Source organism: Chinchilla lanigera, unplaced genomic scaffold (genome assembly GCF_000276665.1).
Source record: "Chinchilla lanigera isolate Chin_1 unplaced genomic scaffold, ChiLan1.0 scaffold00017, whole genome shotgun sequence".
Classification (NCBI taxonomy): domain Eukaryota; kingdom Metazoa; phylum Chordata; class Mammalia; order Rodentia; family Chinchillidae; genus Chinchilla; species Chinchilla lanigera.
Genome location: NW_004955418.1, coordinates 4,311,039 through 4,331,204, shown reverse-complemented (window position 1 = coordinate 4,331,204; position 20,166 = coordinate 4,311,039). Strand labels below are relative to the sequence as shown.

The window sequence follows — 20,166 nt, the reverse complement described above, 5'->3', positions numbered from 1 at the left end:
GTGAGCCACTACTTTGAAGATAACAATACTGAATGTCTCCTACTATCTTGTTTTGAAATTTTATATCATTGTTTTTCTCTTTAAATTTTTTTTACTTTGCTTTTTTTTTTTTTTTTTTTTTGGTTTTATTTTTGGTGCTGAAGACCAGATCCATGGCCTTGTGTACTACCACTGATCTAAATCGCCAATCCCCAAAAACTGAATTTCTCTTTTTGGCTAACTTTATTCCTACTATTGTTTTCTATATCATAACTAAGCTTGAAAGTAAACACTTGAAATCAAATATTCTTGAGGACATTTGGACAGTCACAAACACAAAATTCTATATAATTTTAACAAAATTCAGAAAATTCAGTTTGGCAGTGGAAAAAATTCAGCTTAAAATGAATACATTATTGGTTCAAGTTCTGGCTGTCCCAGGGACGTAAGGCAAGTCATGTTACCTCATCTTACCTCTCTAAAGCAGAGGCAACTTCAGGTTAAAGAGAACAAAAAACAAATGAAGCGGGGGATATAGCTCAGCAGCACAGCACCTACCTGGCAAACATGAGATCGTGAGTTCAATTCCCAGTACCAAAAAAAAAAAAAAAAAGCAGAAATGGAAGGCATAGAATTTTATGAAATTCTATTATGGTACTTTCTTGCTCAGCACACAAGCAGGCCTTTCAATGCTTTGGAAATGTATTTTATTTTCATTTCAAATTTTACTGATGAACACACAAAAAGTTATCTTCATTGTATTGTTCTACCTGGACACCTCTGGTGATAAATCCCATTCTTTAATTCACTTACTTACCTACCTGTTTACTAGCAGTATGTGCCAGGTTGTAGGCTAGAAATCAGGTTTATAATGAGGAGGAGAAATAAAAAGTACCTGTTACTGAACTCAAAATCTAGTAGAAGGCTCTATCTTAGTAAAATAATCACACTGGGGATAAATAATTACAAACTGAAATTTGTTCTCCAGTGGTAAAGAATGTGGTTCTGTGAGGAGCGTGGTGGTAGGAATAGGGTTCTTGGTAACATTGCACTCAACCTGAGACCTGAGAGTGCATAGAAGGTGCTTCCTGGTCTGTGGGAACGTGCAGCGGAGTGGGAGGGACTGAGAATTCAAGTAATGGAGATAGGGCTCGTGTGGCTGGAGGCCGGAGAAAAAGGCATTGCTGAAGAATAAGCGGGGGTGACACTACGCTTGGTTTCCTAGGTCACTTTGAGGATGCTGAAGAGTTGTAAGTGTGGTCAGTGGCACCAGGCTTGTGTTTTCAAAGAGGCATTTTAGCGGTAGATGAGATTAAAGGGAGACCAAAATAGATAAAAGGAGATATCCTAGCAAGTTATAACAAGAATAAGGTGAGAAATAATAGTATCAAGGGCCAGGATACTGTCTTTTGAGTTGAGGTAAATGGACACTTTTTAAAAACACTTACATAAAATTGGTGGAACTTGGTGACCAAAGAGGAATAGTAGATGAAAGAGAGGATGATATGAAAGAGGCTGCTAGGGTTTCAGGTTTTGTAATCAGCAGAATGTCAAGTAAAGCTGTTATCTGAAGTCGTAGCTAACCTTTTTTTAAAGTATTCTTCTTCGGGCAGGTTGACCTTTTTGGGGGAAAGTGGAGTCGTGGCAGAACAAAACAAAATAAAAACCAAAGTGTTAACTCAAAGCAATTAGTAGAAATTATCAGTTTCTCCTAGTATGTGTGACTATTAGGTAGGCCAGGTGTAACAGTGTGGATTAACCAGTATTTATTCTTTAACTGATTATGATTGCCTTGGAGAAAAACATCTGGTCTGAAGGGCATTTAATTCAGCAGCCTTATACAGTAATTTTTCAGGAGGATTCCTTTTTGAGGACTCGTCCTCTGCTATCTCATCATGTGCTGCCCCTTTCCTCTCATGCCCTCCCTAGCCTTCCCCCAGTTGGAATGAGCTGGACCGTGTGTCAGTCTCCCCAAAGCATCCTTCCTTTATTGGCGTATGGCTTTTCTCATGTCATTAACGTGAGGTCGGAGTTCCTGGCACCACGACTGTCCATGTGCCCATCTCTCACGAGGTCCAAGTTGACTCCAGCTCAGCTCAGAGTCATCTCATGTTTGTGGTTGCACAATATAAACATCTCACGTTTTTCTCCAAATGATGACCCTTAATTCATTTATTTCAAAATACTCAGCCATTTCAAACACAATGAAATAGGCCTTGAATACCTCAAATTCAGCCAGTTCCTTTCCAATGAGTAGATCTGGAATAGAGAACACTAGAAGAAATATTTTAAACTTGATTTCGCTCTAGCTCAGTTCATTTTTAGGTCCTTTTTCGTATCCAAGTAGAACTGTCAGTAAGCAAATGGTGTGAGGCCTGTATCTACGGAACTGTTTAACTGAGGGCACATTGAGAGATTTTGTAGCTGCGCTCTGGAAAGTGCCCAGTCCACCAAATAGACTAAGAAAGGAAGAGTGTCTGAGCGGCTAGGAACTCAGCAGTAGGTGGCAGGTGAGGAAAGATGACCCTGCAGAGAATCCGAAAGTGAGAGCACAAAAGAGGCTCAGACCCAGCACAATATGGACTGATGGAATACAAGCTCAAAGACTGTTTCCTGGAGGGCAGAGGAGCGCATGCCCAATGGCTGCTGAAATTCAGTTTGGTCCGCGTAGAACAATGCCTGTTGCACTCAGTAAGATGGAGGTGTTCTGGGGACTGTGGCAAGAGCTGTTCTATAGAATAATGGGGTAAAAGCCCATTTAGAGTGGGTTTGAGGTGAATGGGGAGTTGGGACATGGAAGCACCAAGTTTACAGAATTATCTGTGAAGAAACTGGATGAAGGGAGTTAATAGGAATATGAAAGATTTGGGCTGGGTCAAGGGAAGATGTTTTCATTAGTTGTTTTGTTCAAGAGGACAGATGTTTGACCGTGTGAAGACTGAAGTCTGCTTAGAAACAGTTATTTTAGATTTTACTGCTTTTATGTATGGACTCTCTATAGAGATGTTTATGTAATCTGTCAAATGGAAAATTAGACTGTTGTGAGGAAAATATTCTAATCAGTTTTCTTAATTTTGACATTCATTTGCAAGGGTAGGGTTTGCTTGAAATTCACAAATCAAAATATTTTTATATCCTTGGCATTTGATAATGAAATATACAAGACAAAGGTCACATTTTTACTTATCTTCTTCCCTGAATCATCTAAATATATGAAATTAAATTTCTAGACTTTGGCAATAAGGTACCCATTTTATAAAATTACCCTTTTTATAAAGTAGTAGAGGACTGGGGATTTAGCTCAGTGGCACAGTGCCTGCCTGGCAAGAGTAAGGTCGTGAGTTCGATTCCTGTACCGGAAAGAAAATATATATATATATAAAGTAGTGGAGAATAGAAAAAAGGCAGGGTCTCTTTTTTTTTAAGTATTTGATTCTAAATTTCCTTTTTCTTTTTAACCTTAGTCATTTTTATTTATTGTTTTTTTTGTTTGTTTGTTTTTGAGACAGGGTTTCACTGTGCAGTTCAGGTTGACCTTGAATTCACTTTTTTAGCCCAGGCTGGCCTCAAACATGCAGCAGTCCTCCTGCCTCAGCCTCCCGAGTGCTGGGATTACAGGTGTGCACCCACACACAGCCTAACCTTAGTCATTTTAAAAGTTGGCAGTAATAATTATCATTATATTTAAAAGGAAGATGGCCCTGTCCTTACAGAGATTCAAGTCACAGACCCATTTGGCCCATAGTGTTAATGACAGTTTCATGCTTAAAGTCAGTGTAATAAGGAACGAGCTGTGGCAACAATTTCTGAGGCCGTGATAAGAGTAATAGAAGTACCAAGATGATGTACGGGACAGGTCGCATGTTTCGTTTTGTAATCATAATTCAGATAGGTGGAAGTCAGTCTCAGCAGCAAGTCTCATCTTTGTTTTGTACTTTGCTTTCTCTATTATTCTGCACACACGTGCACACATACACTTGGATTTTTCTTCCCTAGCTTCTCTTTTTCATTTATTTTCTGTCTTTTTATCCTTCCATTTATTCTTCATTTTCTTTGTTTGACTTTTCTCTTGCTACATGTCCCTCCTTTTTTTGTATTTCACCTTGCCTTTCTCTCTCTCTTTGTATCTCCTTTTCTTCCTTTCTTTCTTCTTTCCTCCTTTTCTCTGTGCTCCCTCCTTTCCTCCTTTCTTCCTCTTCTATTTTCCACCTACCCCACGGTAATAAAAATAATGGCAAAAGCAAAGGCACAGTCTTGGATCTCAGTGCTCAAATAAAGGAATATAATACCAGTGGCAAAGTGAGTGTCATTGTATTAAGTGAGGATACTCTGGAAATCAGGTACTATACAAAAAATACAACGTGCCATTCTGTGTTAGTTACTTAATTTTGTTTCAATGTTAAATTCTTATGCCTGGTACTTGATTTGTTTGTTTGGTTGGTTTTTGTTTGGTTCTCTTTTTGTTTTGGTACCGGGCATCAAACTCAGGGCCTTGTGCTTGCCAAGCAGGCCCTGTGCTGCCGAGCTTCATCCCTGGCCTGAGCCTGGTACTTTGTAAAGCCTTTTTCCTTCCTTTTCCTGTTCTGTCCTATTGTTTTTTAATGTGATTTTTACATATCTTCTTTTAATTTCTCATGTTTGTTTTTAGTCTGTTGAACCTTTTCCTCTTGGCACATAAAAAGAACCTTGTGTGGTTTTCTGTTTCTGAACCATCATACTTGTTTGAAGTGTATTATATAAAAGACAATGTGCAGTATTAGAATACATTTCTTCTGCAAATTAAAGCACGTTAGAATCGACTGTTATCCTTTTGAAAATTATGCTAATTTAAGATGTTTTAAATAACATGGCTTTTGTTTAATTTTTATTTACTTTTACATTTTAGGGAGATTTCACACAAATGGAATCCTAAACAAATAGGTGAACATCTTCTACTGAAAGCGTAAGTATCAAAAATGCTATTTTATTGGAAATTTTCATTAATTTTATAGCTGTAGAATTTTTTTAAAATTTATTAATAGAAACAGTGAAGAAAATTAGAGTAAGGAAATATTTATGGAAGTAAATCATCAAAGGGCAACTAACAGAGTTTAGGAATAAAATCCTGACGTATATGTGACCCTTAAAATGATTCTTACTAATATGAAAGGCTGGGATCAGCCAACTTTTTTCTTTTATTTGTAGGAAGTTAGAAAATGTCTTTAATTTGTGTAGCCCAAATTTCTGAGAAAATTATTATCACTGGTTGAGCATCCCAAAGTCAAAATGCTTCAAAATCTACAATTTTTTATCATGAATTTTCCACACTTCTCCCACTGCACAGTTCACAGTCAGAGTGCAGCCAATCTGAAAATACGAATTTGCCTTCAGTCTCTGTGCATCAGGTGTATATGACACATAAACAGACTTTGTGTTTAGACATGGGTTTCATCCCAAGAATGTACATGCAAGTATTCCAAAATCAGCAAAAATAAAAAATCTCAAATATATTATACGTCTTTTTTTCTTTTTCCTGAACTATTTCTGATCCTGAGCATTTCTAATAAGGGATACTCAACCTGTATTCTACTACTAAACAGACATGTAAATGTGTTTGTATAGCAGTGAGCAAAGTTAAAACTTTAGTGACGTTGAAATACAGTCCTAAAGGTACTTGGTGCTTGTACAGCAGTCATCATTTTGTAGATTAGAATTTTACTCTTCATTTTTTAATTTTTTTTGAAGATTGTGAATTGGAAATCCCCCAGCTTGCCGGCTCCCTCTATGGGACATTCTAGCACATTATTTCTTAGTGATGTTCCATTCACCTTGAAAGCTACTACTTACCAGGACCTGGCCCATAAGGGTTAGGTAAGTCCCACTTTGATCTGATTTTAAATAACTATATTTTGCAGGCTTGCAAAGTTGTAATTTACTATGTCTAAATATTTGATGATAGGAAACAACTTTGCAAAGCTGTACAATATTGTTTTTTAACAGCAAAAGGGGACTTCATCCACTGTTGCAGGCTGACCTGGCTCGACTGGATGGGAAATCTGAGGATAGATGATAGGATAATAGCAGAAAAGTAACTTCTTCAACTGTCACTGAAAAGGCAAGCTGTGGAATGGATCCCTCCCCGTAAATTTTAGGTGTCAGATTTGTAGGCTGTGTGAGATATATACAGGTTGATGTCCAAACAGCGAACTGTAAAGGAGCTTATATTTTATTGTGTTAAGGTAAAATCTGATTTTTTTTTGTGAAAGCTACCTCTGTTTTATTAACACTTGATTTGTTTTCATCTTTGTTTCTACAATTACGTGTTAGGGCAAAGTATTGATAGTTGAAGATCTTGGAAGGTCAGTAGTTAGTAGGGTTAGTAGCTGGAATATAAATGATGCTGACATATTAAAGTAGGTATTTAAAAATTTCATATGACCAATTTGTTCAGTATGCTGATAAATCTGTTTTAATTTCTACAGCCTAACTTATATTGTGGCAATGCCTTTTTATTCAGCAAGTCTAATTGAAACAGTACAGGTAAGCTATTTCCATGTTGTCATTTCTTTTAGTTAAATATTTTTGGAATACTCAATATATTGTATATATATGACTATTTCTCAGAACAGTTTAAGACAGTATTCCTTAAAAATATATATTTCAGAAGTATCATACATATATCACACATTGTTGATATGTATATTTCCATTCCAAATTTAGGACACTCGTTTTTCTCCCTTCCCTTTAAGCAGCTATATTCTCCATTCAGATATCTCACAACCCATCTTGTGACTTGCTGTGAATGCAAAGAATCTATAAACTTTTTAAAGCCCTATGTGCAACTCAGATGGTTACAGCTTATAGTGCAGTGTATTAGTTATCTGAGCATAAGCTAGTCATCTTGACAGTTTGCATCTGGTTCCTATAGGTAGTTTACTGACAGAATTTTTTTACACTATGATTTAAAAGAAACGTTTGCTACCATTGCTGTGATAACTACTAGAAAGCTTAAGGAATGTCCTGCTAACATTTAATTCTGTCTGCTTGTTTAACTATTTTTAACCACATGGTGGCGCATGAAGTACATGGAATTAAATGTCCTACACTGTTTCACTTTTTCATGCCTATGTTTAAAACTGTAAGATGAAGGCAATTTTAATTTCACTTAATACACAAAGTCTACCTGTATATACACCTGTTTTTTTATTTCCAACATCAGATCCTCGAGCATTTTTTCTTTAGTATATGTAAGTACCTTCTCTTAATCCTTTTCTTTTCTGATCCCACTGTTAATCTTTTTTTTTTTTTCTGTAGAACTGATTTCAGTTAACTGCAAATAGCATCTTATGACCCAAACATTCCTTTCTTTCCCCTTGCACAAGATATCCTCATTTTAAAATAATGAAAAATAGCAAAAACCTATTTAAGAAAACTAAGCAGTGTGACATATTAGGGAAAAAAGTTTTGGCTTAGAACAGACTCAGATTCTCATTTCTTTATTTAAATTGTATCTATTGCTTTAGATAAATTTTCAACCTTTTAAAATTCTAATTTCTCATTCATAAAATGGTATTATTTTAATAACTGAGTTTTGAAAATTAAATGTGGAGTTGTGTAAGTGTCCAGCTCAGTATATGGCAGATTTTCAGTGTTTTTAACCTAATACTCACTGTTTTCCCTGCTCCACATCCTACTCGTTAATGCTTTTCTTCCCACTCCTTCTGTCTGCTATTCTAAAATTCTTTTATTCTCTCCCTAGATTTCTGCTCTCTCCAAATCACCTTTCAGTAGGCTTTTTCTCTACCATCTCTTTTAGTGTGTCTTAAGGCTTGGTCTTTGACCACCTGTTTTTCTCATCCTATAATGATTATTCTGAGAGAGCTCATTACTCATGTGAATCATTTCAACACTAATCTTCATTCATCTCAAAATCAGTTAGTCTCATTCACCTGAATATTAGTTTCCATTTAAATCTTTTTTCCCTTTCTGTTAATGGCACTTTGTTATCTTCAGCCTGATTCAAAATTTTAGTTTTAGGGAGCTTGCTATTTTATGTTCTTTTCATCCTTCATAAGTAATCATCCATCATGACTTGTTAGTTCTAACAACAATGTCCAAAATTTGTACCCCTCCCATAAGCCATCATTGTACTGAATATCTAGCTTCTTGCAATATCTTTCTTCTGACTTCAAGCTCAGTGATTTGTTTTTTGCCCATCTGGGGGCGCTCAGATCTCTTTGAACATTCTCTTCTTTCACTGTACTATTTCATCTTTAACTGCTAAACTCTTTCTCTCCATCAAACATTCGCAAGTACCGGTTTGTATCACGTACTTACAGGCCCTGAGGATACAGCAACAAATACAACAGACATAAATGTTCTGTCCCACAGATCTCATACACTTGTGGGAGAGACAGCATAAACAAGATTCCTATAAGGAGTATTTGATGGTGATGAGTGCTAAAGAAAGCAAAAACAAAGCAAGGGAAACAAATACAGTAGGGAGAATGGTTAATATTTTTTTAAGATGATTCTAAGAAAGGCCTCACTAGGAAGAAAGATAACATTTGAGTAAAGATAGATAACTCAAGATCCTAAGCAGAAGGGAGGCAATACAAGGTCCTTCTAGTGGGATGGTATTATATGTATTTTAAAGAGTAGAAAGGACTCAGATATGATTGGTGCTAATTAGGCAAGGTAGGGGAGAATGGAAGTTGTGCTTGGATAGTAAGAGAAGCCAAATTGTATAAGACATTTTAGTTTATTGTAATAATTTGGCTTTTTAGAGAGATGGTAGGTTTGATCAGAAAGCTAATATGATCTGACTTATGTGTTTATTAGGATCGCTTTGGTTACTGTCTTAAACATACATTGAAGTAGGAAGGAAAGCAAGGTCAGAGATAGGGAAGTGAATTAGTATATTAGATGTTTTCCATTACTGTGACAGGAGGCAACTTCATGGAGGAGAGGTTTGTTTTGGCTCACGGTTTCAGAGGGTTCAGTCCATTGTTAGCTGGCTCCAAGGCAGAAATGGTACGGTGGAACAGCGGAGGAAAACCGCTTAACCCATGGCAGCCAGGAAACAGATACAAGGTAGGAACCACAGAAAAACTATATCTTCCAGGTCGTGCCCTCTGTGACCAGGCCCCACCTCCTTGCAGTTAATTAATCCACTGATGTTCTAATCACCAGCATCCCCATGATCTAAGCACCTTTCAAAAGCCTCGCCTCTAAACACATGAAATTTTTAGAGGTCGTTTTAGATCTAAACCCTAGCAATTAGTAAACTTGCTGAATTCATTTTAGTCTCCTGGTTTAAAATATCTGTTTATTGAGGACTTCCATGTTCATAATATGGTCTGCTTGAGCCTTTTTCTTATAATCCATATTGATACTTAACATTTCTGCCTTTTGCGGGGGTGGTACTGGGAATCAGCATTTCTGCATTCTTGGTCTACTTTCCCAAATCGCTTCATCAGCAGTGCGATTTCTTCAGGACCTGTGGCCAACAGACTTGGACATTTTTGGCTTCTCTCTTTCATATATCAAGTGCGGTGCACCAGTAATTCCTGTTGCTTGTCGTGTTAAAAACAGAACTGAATTACAGTGGTACCTCAGTTTACAAACTTAATTCTTCCCACAATTCAGAGACCAAATTGGTTGACACGCAAATCAAATTTCCTCATAAGGTCATCATTGAATCTAACCATTGAATTTGATTTGGTTCTCATCCAATTAGGTTTATGACCAGAATTGTGGAAAGAATTAAGTTCGTGAACCAAGTTGTCACTGTACTTTTATGCTACAAATTTACTTGACTGATTGGTTGGTTTTGGTACTGAGGACTGAACTAGCGAACCTTGCCCATCATTGCCACGTTCCATCACTGAGCTGTACCCCCAGGTTGTTGTTTTTTGTTTTGTTTTGTTTTTAATTTTCAGACTAGGTCTCACTGAGTTGCCCAGGCTGGGCTCAAACTTGTATTCTGCCTGTGTAAACCTCCCAAGTAACTTGGATGACAGTTGTGTACCAGTGGATTTAGGTACACCACAAACTTTATTTCTGTTCCCAAAATTATCAAAGGGCAGATTTTTGAGATGATAATGAGAGCAACATTTATTGAGTACAACTGGGTGCCAGGCCTGTTTTTCATTTAATACAGCTCTATGCAAAAGTATGTAGGTGGGACTAATTATCATTTTTATACAGTGGTGCCCTTGCAGTGGGAAGTTAAACAACTTGGCAGTGATTATTCATCCAGTAAATAATGGAGCAGGATTTAAACCCACGTTTAAAGACTTTACAGCCTTGTATTGCTCTTGAGGCAAGTAGTTGTTGCTTCTGAGTGCTGAGGTGCTTCTCGAGATTAGGAAGCAGAGGTGTGCAGCTCCATATCTCCTCCCTGACCAACCTGCCCCCGCTAGACTTCCTCCAAGCTTCACTACCACCTGACTTCATTTAAAAAAAAAAAAAACAATTGAACACCTAGGTAATAGTTGAAGTCTGCAAATCATTGATGTTTTTCTTCTTTAACCAGTAAATTAAAAGACAGAGTCCTTTTTTTGTGCCAGAATAAGCAGCCGTTAAATTTTATTTTATCATTTCTATTTCAGAGTGAGATAATTCGAGACAATACTGGCATTTTGGAATGTGTCAGAGAAGGAATCGGAAGAGTGATAGGCCTGGGAGTGCCTCACAGCAAGCGGCTCCTTCCGCTTCTTTCCTTAATCTTCCCCACGGTGCTGCATGGAGTCCTTCACTACATCATCAGCTCAATCATTCAGAAGTTTGTCCTACTAATTCTAAAGAGAAAGACGTATAATAGCCACCCAGCTGAGAGCAGTAGCCCTGTGCAGAGTATGTTGGATGCTTATTTTCCAGAACTTATTGCTAACTTTGCTGCCAGTCTTTGCTCTGATGTTATACTCTTCCCACTGGAAACAGTTTTGCACCGCCTTCACATTCAAGGAACACGCACAATCATTGACAATACAGACCTTGGCTATGAAGTGCTTCCAATTAATACACAGTATGAGGGAATGAGAGACTGTATCAACACCATAAAGCAGGAGGAGGGAGTCCTTGGCTTTTATAAAGGGTTCGGTGCTGTTATAATACAGTACACACTGCATGCAGCTGTCTTACAGATTACCAAAATTATTTACTCTACACTTCTTCAAAATAGCATTTGAAATTTAGGTTCTATCACTGGTGAGTCCAGAAGATGTAATCTGGATAATTTGCTATGAAGTTATAAAGGATGAAAAGGAAATACTGGGGAAAAATGGACTAGAAAGTGAAACTGGTAGAAAAGGTCTGTGCTGATTGAATTGACTCTTCTTTTAAAACAATTTTTTTTTCAAGTTTAAAAGCTCAGTAGAACCAACACTTGTGTAAGAATAAAATTTTAGCTAGTGTAGCACTCGTTCTGAAGTAAAAATGATACTAGGTGGAAGCAAAGGTGTGTCATCAAATACAAAATGAAGTTTCACTGAGTTGAATCTGTTCCATCTTATCTTAATATTTGTTAGTTATTTCATCCTCCAGATTGATCTTTGCATATTATCCTTAATGCAGTAGAATATCACTGTATCAGTGAGATTTTACCTTTAAACAAATAAATTATATCACCATTGAAAAAGACTAAGTATTAGATTTGGCCATCTGTAAGCAGACATCGAGGGGTTTTATAATGCATTGTCTCTATTTTAGTGGTTGTATATGTGTATGATATAAAGCCATTTATGTACACACATATAACTTGGAAATTCTTTTGTCCTACAGATTCTCTACTGATAGATAAGCATGTTGCATAAAATGAAATCATGCACTTTCTGCTTGAACACCAGAGTAAAACATCAAAAAGCCAAGGCACCCAAAAGATTCAATCAGTTATCACACACTTGTCCACATCCAAACCCAGTACTAAAGTGCTAGCCACTTAAAATTTATTATGTATCTATAAAGTTCAATTTGCTTCATTAGTTATGTGAGTTGTTAGTCTATTTTTAGAACCACACTTAGGAAAGAATGTAAAATAATCATGCAGTTATTGCTGTTTCCACACTTATAAATTGTGTACTTAAAGAAGCCTCATTTGCCTTTCACTTCTGAGTGATTTACCTTAGAAGAGACAAAATTCAGCTGGGGATTTGTATCTTTTGCCTGGCATACAGTCATCGTTAAGTAACATCTTCATTTTCCCCTCTGTTTTTGCTTAAAGTGTCATTCTCCAAACTAGAAATACTTGAAGAGAAAAGCAAATTCTTATCATTTTTTATTTAAATACATTGTGGTGAATACTGAAGAAAAAATAGTTCATGTATTTTGTGTAGGTAAGGTAGAGCGTGGGGGAATATTTTAACAAATAAGCAAAAAAGAATGGTTAATCAGTTTAATAAAAAAAGAAAATTGTCCCTAAACTTAATTCGTGAGTCATGCTCTGTATAGTAAAGTGATACGCATTTGACTTACCCATCATTAAACATGTTCAAGTTTCATTCTTCATGAGGATGTTCGCAGTTTTATCATGAACCATTTAGCACTCAGAAGTGCAGCAACTTTGCATGGATGTTTTCCAGCACAGAACGCAGACAAACTGAGCTTTATGTCACTTGTTGAATGTCACTGAGATGGGTATTTTTGTGATCAATAGTGTTGGAACAAAGAAATGATATGAAAAATATTGTGGAAACATCATAAAAATAGCAACTGTGTTTACTATGGTGTGTGTGTTTACTGTAATACACTGTTTTCCATTTTTAAATTTAAATTCTGCTAAGAGGGAAAATAAACACATTGAGATTGATCACATTACATGTTCAGGGTAATACTTCAGTTTATGGTTTATTTTGTCCTACCTATGAGGTTTTTTCATGTTTTTGAACTGCCAGATAATTCTTACATGGTTATAATATATTCATCATTCTACCCTCTCCCATTTTTTTAATAATCAGGTTTCCAAAAGAAATAAACAAGAAAATTATAAGTTTCAGAAAATTTCTAGAACAGAATCTGAATGGAATCAAGTATTTGCAAATGAAAAATATATGAACTCTTTCATTGATCTAAATATTAGATTTTTCAAGGTTTGTTGAAAGCATGAATGTAAAGTTACATAAATTTGTTTAGTCATAGGATCATATGAGAGACTGAAGCACACGCAAGTAAGGTTGGTCTTGTTTTCTGTCTCTTTAGAGGGAATACAAATTAACATGAAAGCTAAAATTGAAGCGTGTAGTAAAATATTAATATTTGTACTGCTTTTCCAAACCGATTGAAATATAATCTTTGAAAATAAAGCACTTAAATTTAGCACTTAAATATTTTTCAGTGAATTTAAAAAGAATAGAATAACTATCAGATACTCTTTTGCTCTTTAAAATTGCTATATCTCTTTAATTTCAGTGCCAAAATCTAATACCCAAAGGATACATTTCTTAAGGTGTTAACTTCAGTATCATTAACAACATTGCTATGATTCTATTCAGTGGTTCTATAGACCCAGTGGTCCTCTTATTGTAAATTTTGCCCATGGTGCTTATGATGTGCTTGTCTTATAGGGTTTCTAACTTGCAGTAAAATTCCCTGAAAGTGATTGAATTAAAATGGATAAAGATTAACCTGCTTGAATTTATGAATCAAGTTATTAAATTGCGTACATACTTCCAAGGGTACCCTCCTCTATTTTATGAACACTTAAACCTAGGTTAATACAGTTATTTATTTAACCTTCCAAACACCCAGCACTAGGTAATACATTTAAAATGCGCTAATTTAGAATGGGTTGTGGATTGGAGTATTTGATAATTTGGATACTGCTTGGACACAAAACTGGAAAGGTAGGAGATCCTGCTCACATATGCAGCTATGCCTCATTACACCTCTCTCCAGCACTGGCTTTGTTATAACTGCACAAAGCATTCACTTTATTCGTTGGGCACAAGTGTTTCAATATTCCTATCCATGTATTCATATATCTATTTTGATCTTTTGTGAACTGAGATTATGGAGCTATTTGTTCTCAGTTTGCTTATAGATCTTATAGCACAGAAAAGATTATTCTGCCAGCTCTTGAGAAGATTCAGGTTTTGAATTATTTTGAAAAAGTATATAAGCAAAAAAAAAATCCTTCAGTAACTTCATACTGCACTAAGATTTGTGTAATATTTAATGTTCCCTCCCTCTGTCTTCTTCCTCTCTGTTCCTCCCTCTCTCTGAATGTGCAATGTCTTATTTTTTGAGTCATTGAGTATCATTACTTATGGTACCAAATTGTATAGCAGAGTAACAAAAAGTTAGGGTTTGACAATGAATCTTGTTTGATTTTATCTGAGCTAGAGGAGATGTTTTATTTGACGTATTTTTTTAAGTTGTTTTTGTCTCATTGGGATTTTAAATGTTTGGGGCAGTAATTTGTGTAATGTGAAAAGTTCAATAAAATGTTGAATAACATGAGTTTTTTTCTTACTGATGTTAAAGGACTGTTGATAAATGATAAGGTGTATTTTTGAGATAGAAATGAAAACTGAGAAAAATATGTATGTAAAATTAAGCTTTTTTGCTGGGTCCTGGTGCACACCTATAATCCCAGCCCTTGGGAGGCTGAGGCAGGAGGATCATCATTGTGAGTTCAAGACCAGCCTGAACTGCATAGTGAGACCCAGTCTTTTTTTTAAAAAAACAGAATTGTTTATTTATTTATTCAAGAACCAGGAATCAAACTCAGAACCTTTTGCTTGCCAGGCAGTCACTTGTGCCGCTGAGCTATATCCCCAGCCCGAGACCCAGTCTTAAAATGACCAAAAAGAAAACTTCTTTGCCCACTATTTTAAAAAATCTTTAATATCATAAAAACATTGTAAGTGGTGTGACTCATGAGACAAGTTGATGTGGCTAACAAAACAGTTCCTAAAGTAAGGTTTGTATGCATCGTGTTTTGTAAAATTCACAACCATCTCAATATCTCATTGTCACAACAGTTCTGTGACTGTTTTGGAGTCACATTGATTAAATGCTATTTTGCTAAGGAGAAAATAGCTACAGTTTATGACTTGTACTGCATTAAGCCAGTGAGGAAGTAATAGCAAAATAGTGAATGGGCAGCTCCAAATTTCTGTCCCTTTATAGAAATACAATACAAAAACAAAAACCCAGAAGCTGCCCAAACCAACATTGTCAGAACTCGAAAATAGTCAAAGGTTTATGGCACTCAAATGACCACTGAAGAAAAAAAAAAAAATTAGACATTCCCAGACAAATAAAAGCTAAAGGACTTTGTTACTAGTAGAAATTCCTTCAATATTAAAGGAGTACTTCACTGCTAAGAAAGGACAATAGACAGTAATACCTGTAAAAATTATGTACATATAAAAGTGAATATTACTATACTTTTGTTGATTCCTCTTCCCTATATACTTTAAAAAGCAAGTTTAAGAGTGGGCTGTATATTATGTACTTACATTGGTATTGTTCAGTCATGGTTGTGTGCTGAAGACTGTTAGTTGGAACCCATGATGTCAACACTAAAAATAAATTTTAAAATGTACAGGACAAAGAAACAAAAGAGTACACTATTTTTTAAAAAAAACATCTGCTACCAAAAAAAAAAAAAAAAAAAAAACATGACAGTAGTTCAAGGACTGAGTAAAAAAGATATAGAAAACAAAGTTAAATAGCATAAGCCTATTGTAATTTAAATATAAATGAATTAAAATCTCCAATTAAAAGGCAGAGATTGATAGAATGAAAACAGTATAGCTGTATGATACTTACAAAACTCAACTGTAGAAAGACACCACATTAAAAGACAAGGATGGAAAAAACTGCTCCATGTAAATAAAGATATTTGGAGTGTGGCTACATGGCCAGAAGAAAAGTCAAAGAGGTTACAAGAGACAACATATTTTATAGTGATAAAAGATTCAGTTTACCAAGAAAGCATCATAATGCTAAGCCTATATGCACCTAACAGCAAAGCCCTAAAATAATTAAGCAAAAATTGATAGAATTTAAGGAAGTAACAGACAATTTGTTCTAATTACTGCAGATCTCAATCCCCAATAATACAACAGCCAGACAGGACATCAATAGGATGGAGAGTTTGAACACAGTAAATCAAGCAAACCTAACAGAAATATGCAGAACACTTCACTCAACAACAGTAGGATACATACTTTACGTACAGATGGAACACTGCAAAATAGAGTACAAATTAGGGTGAAAATCAAATATTAAACAGCACTTGAAAATTAGAGTAATACAAAGTATCTTTTATGGCCACTATAGAATAAAAATGATAGAAAACTAAAAAAAAAAACTCAGAAGTATGGAAATTACATACAAACACTTGACCTAGAGGTAAAATAATTTACAAAAAATATTAGAAAAGACTTAAAGATGAATGAAAATGAAAACAGCCTATCAAAACTTAGTGTTACAGAGTAAAACTAGTGCTCTGAAGGAAACTTATACCTTCAATGCCAATTTAATAAAAGGAAACATCTTAATAACTAAACACCTTAGGAAATCAGGAAAAGAAGAGCAATATAAAAGCTAGCAGAAGGAAAAAAATAAAGATTATAGCATTTGTGACTGAAATAGAATAACAAAAGAGAACATAAAACCAGAAGTTTAAGGAAAGATGAGCACAACTGATAACTCCTTAGCTAAACTAACTAAAAGAGCAAAGACTCAAATGATAAATCAGAAATTTACAAAGGGAATCATGCAGTAGCTTTACAGAAATAAAAAGGATTTTACGGGGATGGCATAAATATCTGTATGACAAATATGGAAAAACATAGAGAAAGTGGACAAATACATAGAAATACAGCCTACCTACCACAAGTGACATTAAAAAAAATAGAAAATCAGAATAGACCTATAATGAGTAAGAACATTGAATTAATAATAGTGTCAACACCAACCCAAATGTCCAGGACTAGATGGCTTCAATGATGAAATTAACCAAATATTTAAAAAGCAATTTGCACCAACCCTTCTCAAATTCTTCAAAAAATTGAAGAAAGACTATTTTCTAACTCATTTGCTGATGCCATAATTAAATTTACACAGAATGCAGATATACCCTAGAAGGGAAAAACTACAGACTGATACACCTTATGTGTATACATGCCAAAACATGAGCAAGCTGCACTCAGCACTTTATTAAAAGATTTTTGCACAACAACCAAATAGGATTTATCCCAGAACTGCAAGGGCGAGCATACAAAAATCACTGCAACACACTACCTTAATGGAATGGAAGGAAGAAACATGATTACTTCAAGTAACACAGGAGAAATGTGACAAAATCCAGCATTTTTTTAAATGAGAAAAACATATCATTGGAAGTTCTAGTAATAGACAAGGAAGACATAAAAGGCATCAAAATTGGGAAGGAAAGAGTAAAGCCATCTCCATTTGTACTGATACCATTCTCTTACATCTAGAAGACCCTAAACTCTCCACAAAGTTAAGCAAATAGTTAAAGCAAAACTTATAATCTAATTCAGAATCCTACCATAATATCTTGAGGCTAGGATTACTCTAATAAAATATGCTGTTTAAGAGAAAAATAATATTTAACTTTTTGAGGATTTAGTACAATGTCCAGACAAGCAAGAATTTAAATGGATGTTCTTTTATATGAGTGTATTGCTCAGCTTTTCCATCATGGAGATAAAATAACTAGCAGACATAATTTAAAGGGGAAAGGGTTTATTTTGGCTCCTGGTTTAAGAGGTTTCAGTCCATGACCAACTGATCCAAGGTAGGAAATCATGGTGGAAAAGTGTGGTAAAGGAAACCTGCTCACCTCATGGCATTCAGAACCACAGAGCCTGGGAAGAGCCTAAGAAGGGGCCAAGGATCAGATATAGTTGCCAATCACAGCCTGTGGCCCAGTTCCTTCAACTGGGCCCCACTCCCTAATGTCCCATTTACCTGTGCCCTTATTAATTGGGCTAGCCCGTTGATGAGTGTAGTGTCCTCACCATTCAATCATCAGTGCTGTATTCTCTCAATCAAATCAAGGTAAAGTTCAAAATTAGCCAACAGCAACCTTATGGTGGAGGTGCTAATATTTTCAATTTATAGATGCAGGAACTATATTTCTGGGAAGTTCAGAACTCTGTCCTAGGTTATACAGTTAATAAGTCAGAGTTAGGCTCTTATATTTTTCTTAACTGTTGTACTGCTAGCTTGGTCAGTAGGCCAAAGTTTACCCTGGGTTAAATAGTCACATCCAACAAATGGACTAAGCAACTACTATTCTCAGTGATGATGAACTGCTTTCCATCTTAGTCTGTATGGGGGCCTACAGTGGAAGTCTTACAGAGCTTTTTAGTAGGTTCTTCAGCAGTCTTCTCCATTCCCTTCCCTGCTCCCAGTTAAAAATAATCTTTCTCTTCCTTACCTCTTCTACTCCCCTTGGTCCCTCCACTGCTCCTTGTCCCTTTCTTCTTTTTTGAGATGTATGTACTTTGTAGTTACCTGTGAACACTGATAAGTATCACAGTTTTATACTAGAGATCATTGTCTCCCCACTTCTACTGTACATAGACAAAATACACAGGCATTAAAAGATGGTGAATGATTACATGACTCATGTACACTTATTCCAATCTAATGTAAGTATTTTGAAACTTGTACCTTTTTAGTTTGGGATTTCAAAATAGAAATCTTGATTCTTGGAAATCTTGATTCTTTGGAAGTCATCCTGATGAAACCTCTTCTTTAACAGATTTGGAAACTGAGTGGAAATCCTAGAAATGTTTGATGATTTCAGTAAGGCCACAGAATGACAGAGCTGGAACTTTGCAACTCAGGTCTTACCACTCCTGGACTTGTCCCCACCCCATAGAACTCTGCCTACTATCTCTCATTGGTCAGTCCCTCCCTCCTTTCTACCATATTTCCCCCAAAATGAGACTGGATCTTACATTTATATTTTTCCAAAAAATGCAATGGGGTTTATTTTCAGTGGATGTCTTATTTTTTCCTGTACAACAATCTACATTTATTCATATACATAAATCTAAATTTATTCATGTACAAAAATCTACAGTTATTCAAATAAAGTCATGTCATCATACCACAGTGATATATGTGCACCCATGTTTATAGCAGCACAATTTGTTATAGCTAAATCTTGGAAACAACCCAGATGCCCATCCACTGAGGAATGAATAAAAAAGTTGTGGTATTTTTATACAATGGAGTATTACTCAGCTATTAAGAAAGATAAACTCAAGGCTTTTGTAGGTATATGGATGCAACTAGAGCCCATACTCATAAGTGAAATAAATTGGACTCACATGTGTAAACATTATATTGTCTCCTTGGTGTAGGAGCCTGAAAGACTAGGTAAAACTCAAAACATACAATAGATGATAGAAAAGGGAAAGAAATTGCTCAAAGGAAGGAACAACTGGGATGAGGGAAAGGAGAAAAAAAGAGAGAAGGAAGGCAAAACAAATATATATATGAATAGCTGCGATGACTGTATTGCTGATGTCTGATGGTGTGTTGAAATGAACAGTCAATGCTTACAATTTTTTATGTTCTGATTGACTTTGCATGCTTGTGTCTCATGGTCTGCGCAACTGATTTGAAGGTAACAATATACAATGGAATTACAAAGGTGAACTCCTACCATCTTGTCTAGTGAAACTCTGTATTATCTCTAATGTTTTATCAAAGAATTATTTTCTTATTCTCTTTAATGGTTTGAGCAATCTTTCATTCTTACATCTGGTAATCTGAGCAATGTAGTTGAAGATAGCAATATGCAATGTAACAACCACTGTTGATTTGTATTATTTGGTCTTGAGACCCTGTATCACTTTGAATGTTCTTGCTTTGATTTGTTTATGTTTATGATACTGGTATGCTGCTACTGTTCTATTTTTTTTGTTTGTTTGTTTCTCATGTACTACTCTCTTTAAAATAATATTCAAAAAAACAAATATAGTCATGTAATCTACTAGAACACTGTATTATCCCTACAAAATCCAAATTCCAGTCTGAATTTCTTGTGACTTGATTTCCTGTAGAACCATTGGCCCCAATCTCTCCTGTCCAGCAGTAGAGCTCTCATTACGAGCATTTCTTGTCTGTGCAGCCTGCTTGTAGTTCACTGTGCACTGGCAACACAGCTGTCAGTGATTTCGTCCCATGAATTCTTCACCCAGGTCACATCTCTTG

The 20,166-nt window shown here is 35.6% G+C and overlaps 1 protein-coding gene across 2 annotated transcripts in view; it reads left to right on the top strand.

The window, feature by feature from the left end:
* Positions 1-14,415, top strand: part of Slc25a46 (solute carrier family 25, member 46) — a 25,959-nt gene extending 11,544 nt beyond the window's left edge. For both annotated transcript variants that reach the window (XM_013513025.1, XM_005382173.2), the window contains exons 6-8: positions 4,865-4,921; positions 6,441-6,498; positions 10,572-14,415. In XM_013513025.1, coding sequence (XP_013368479.1) covers positions 4,865-4,921; positions 6,441-6,498; positions 10,572-11,150 — 694 coding nt within the window. In that variant the 3' untranslated portion in view covers positions 11,151-14,415. The remainder of the gene's footprint in view (positions 1-4,864; positions 4,922-6,440; positions 6,499-10,571) is intronic.
* The last annotated feature ends 5,751 nt before the right edge of the window (positions 14,416-20,166 follow it).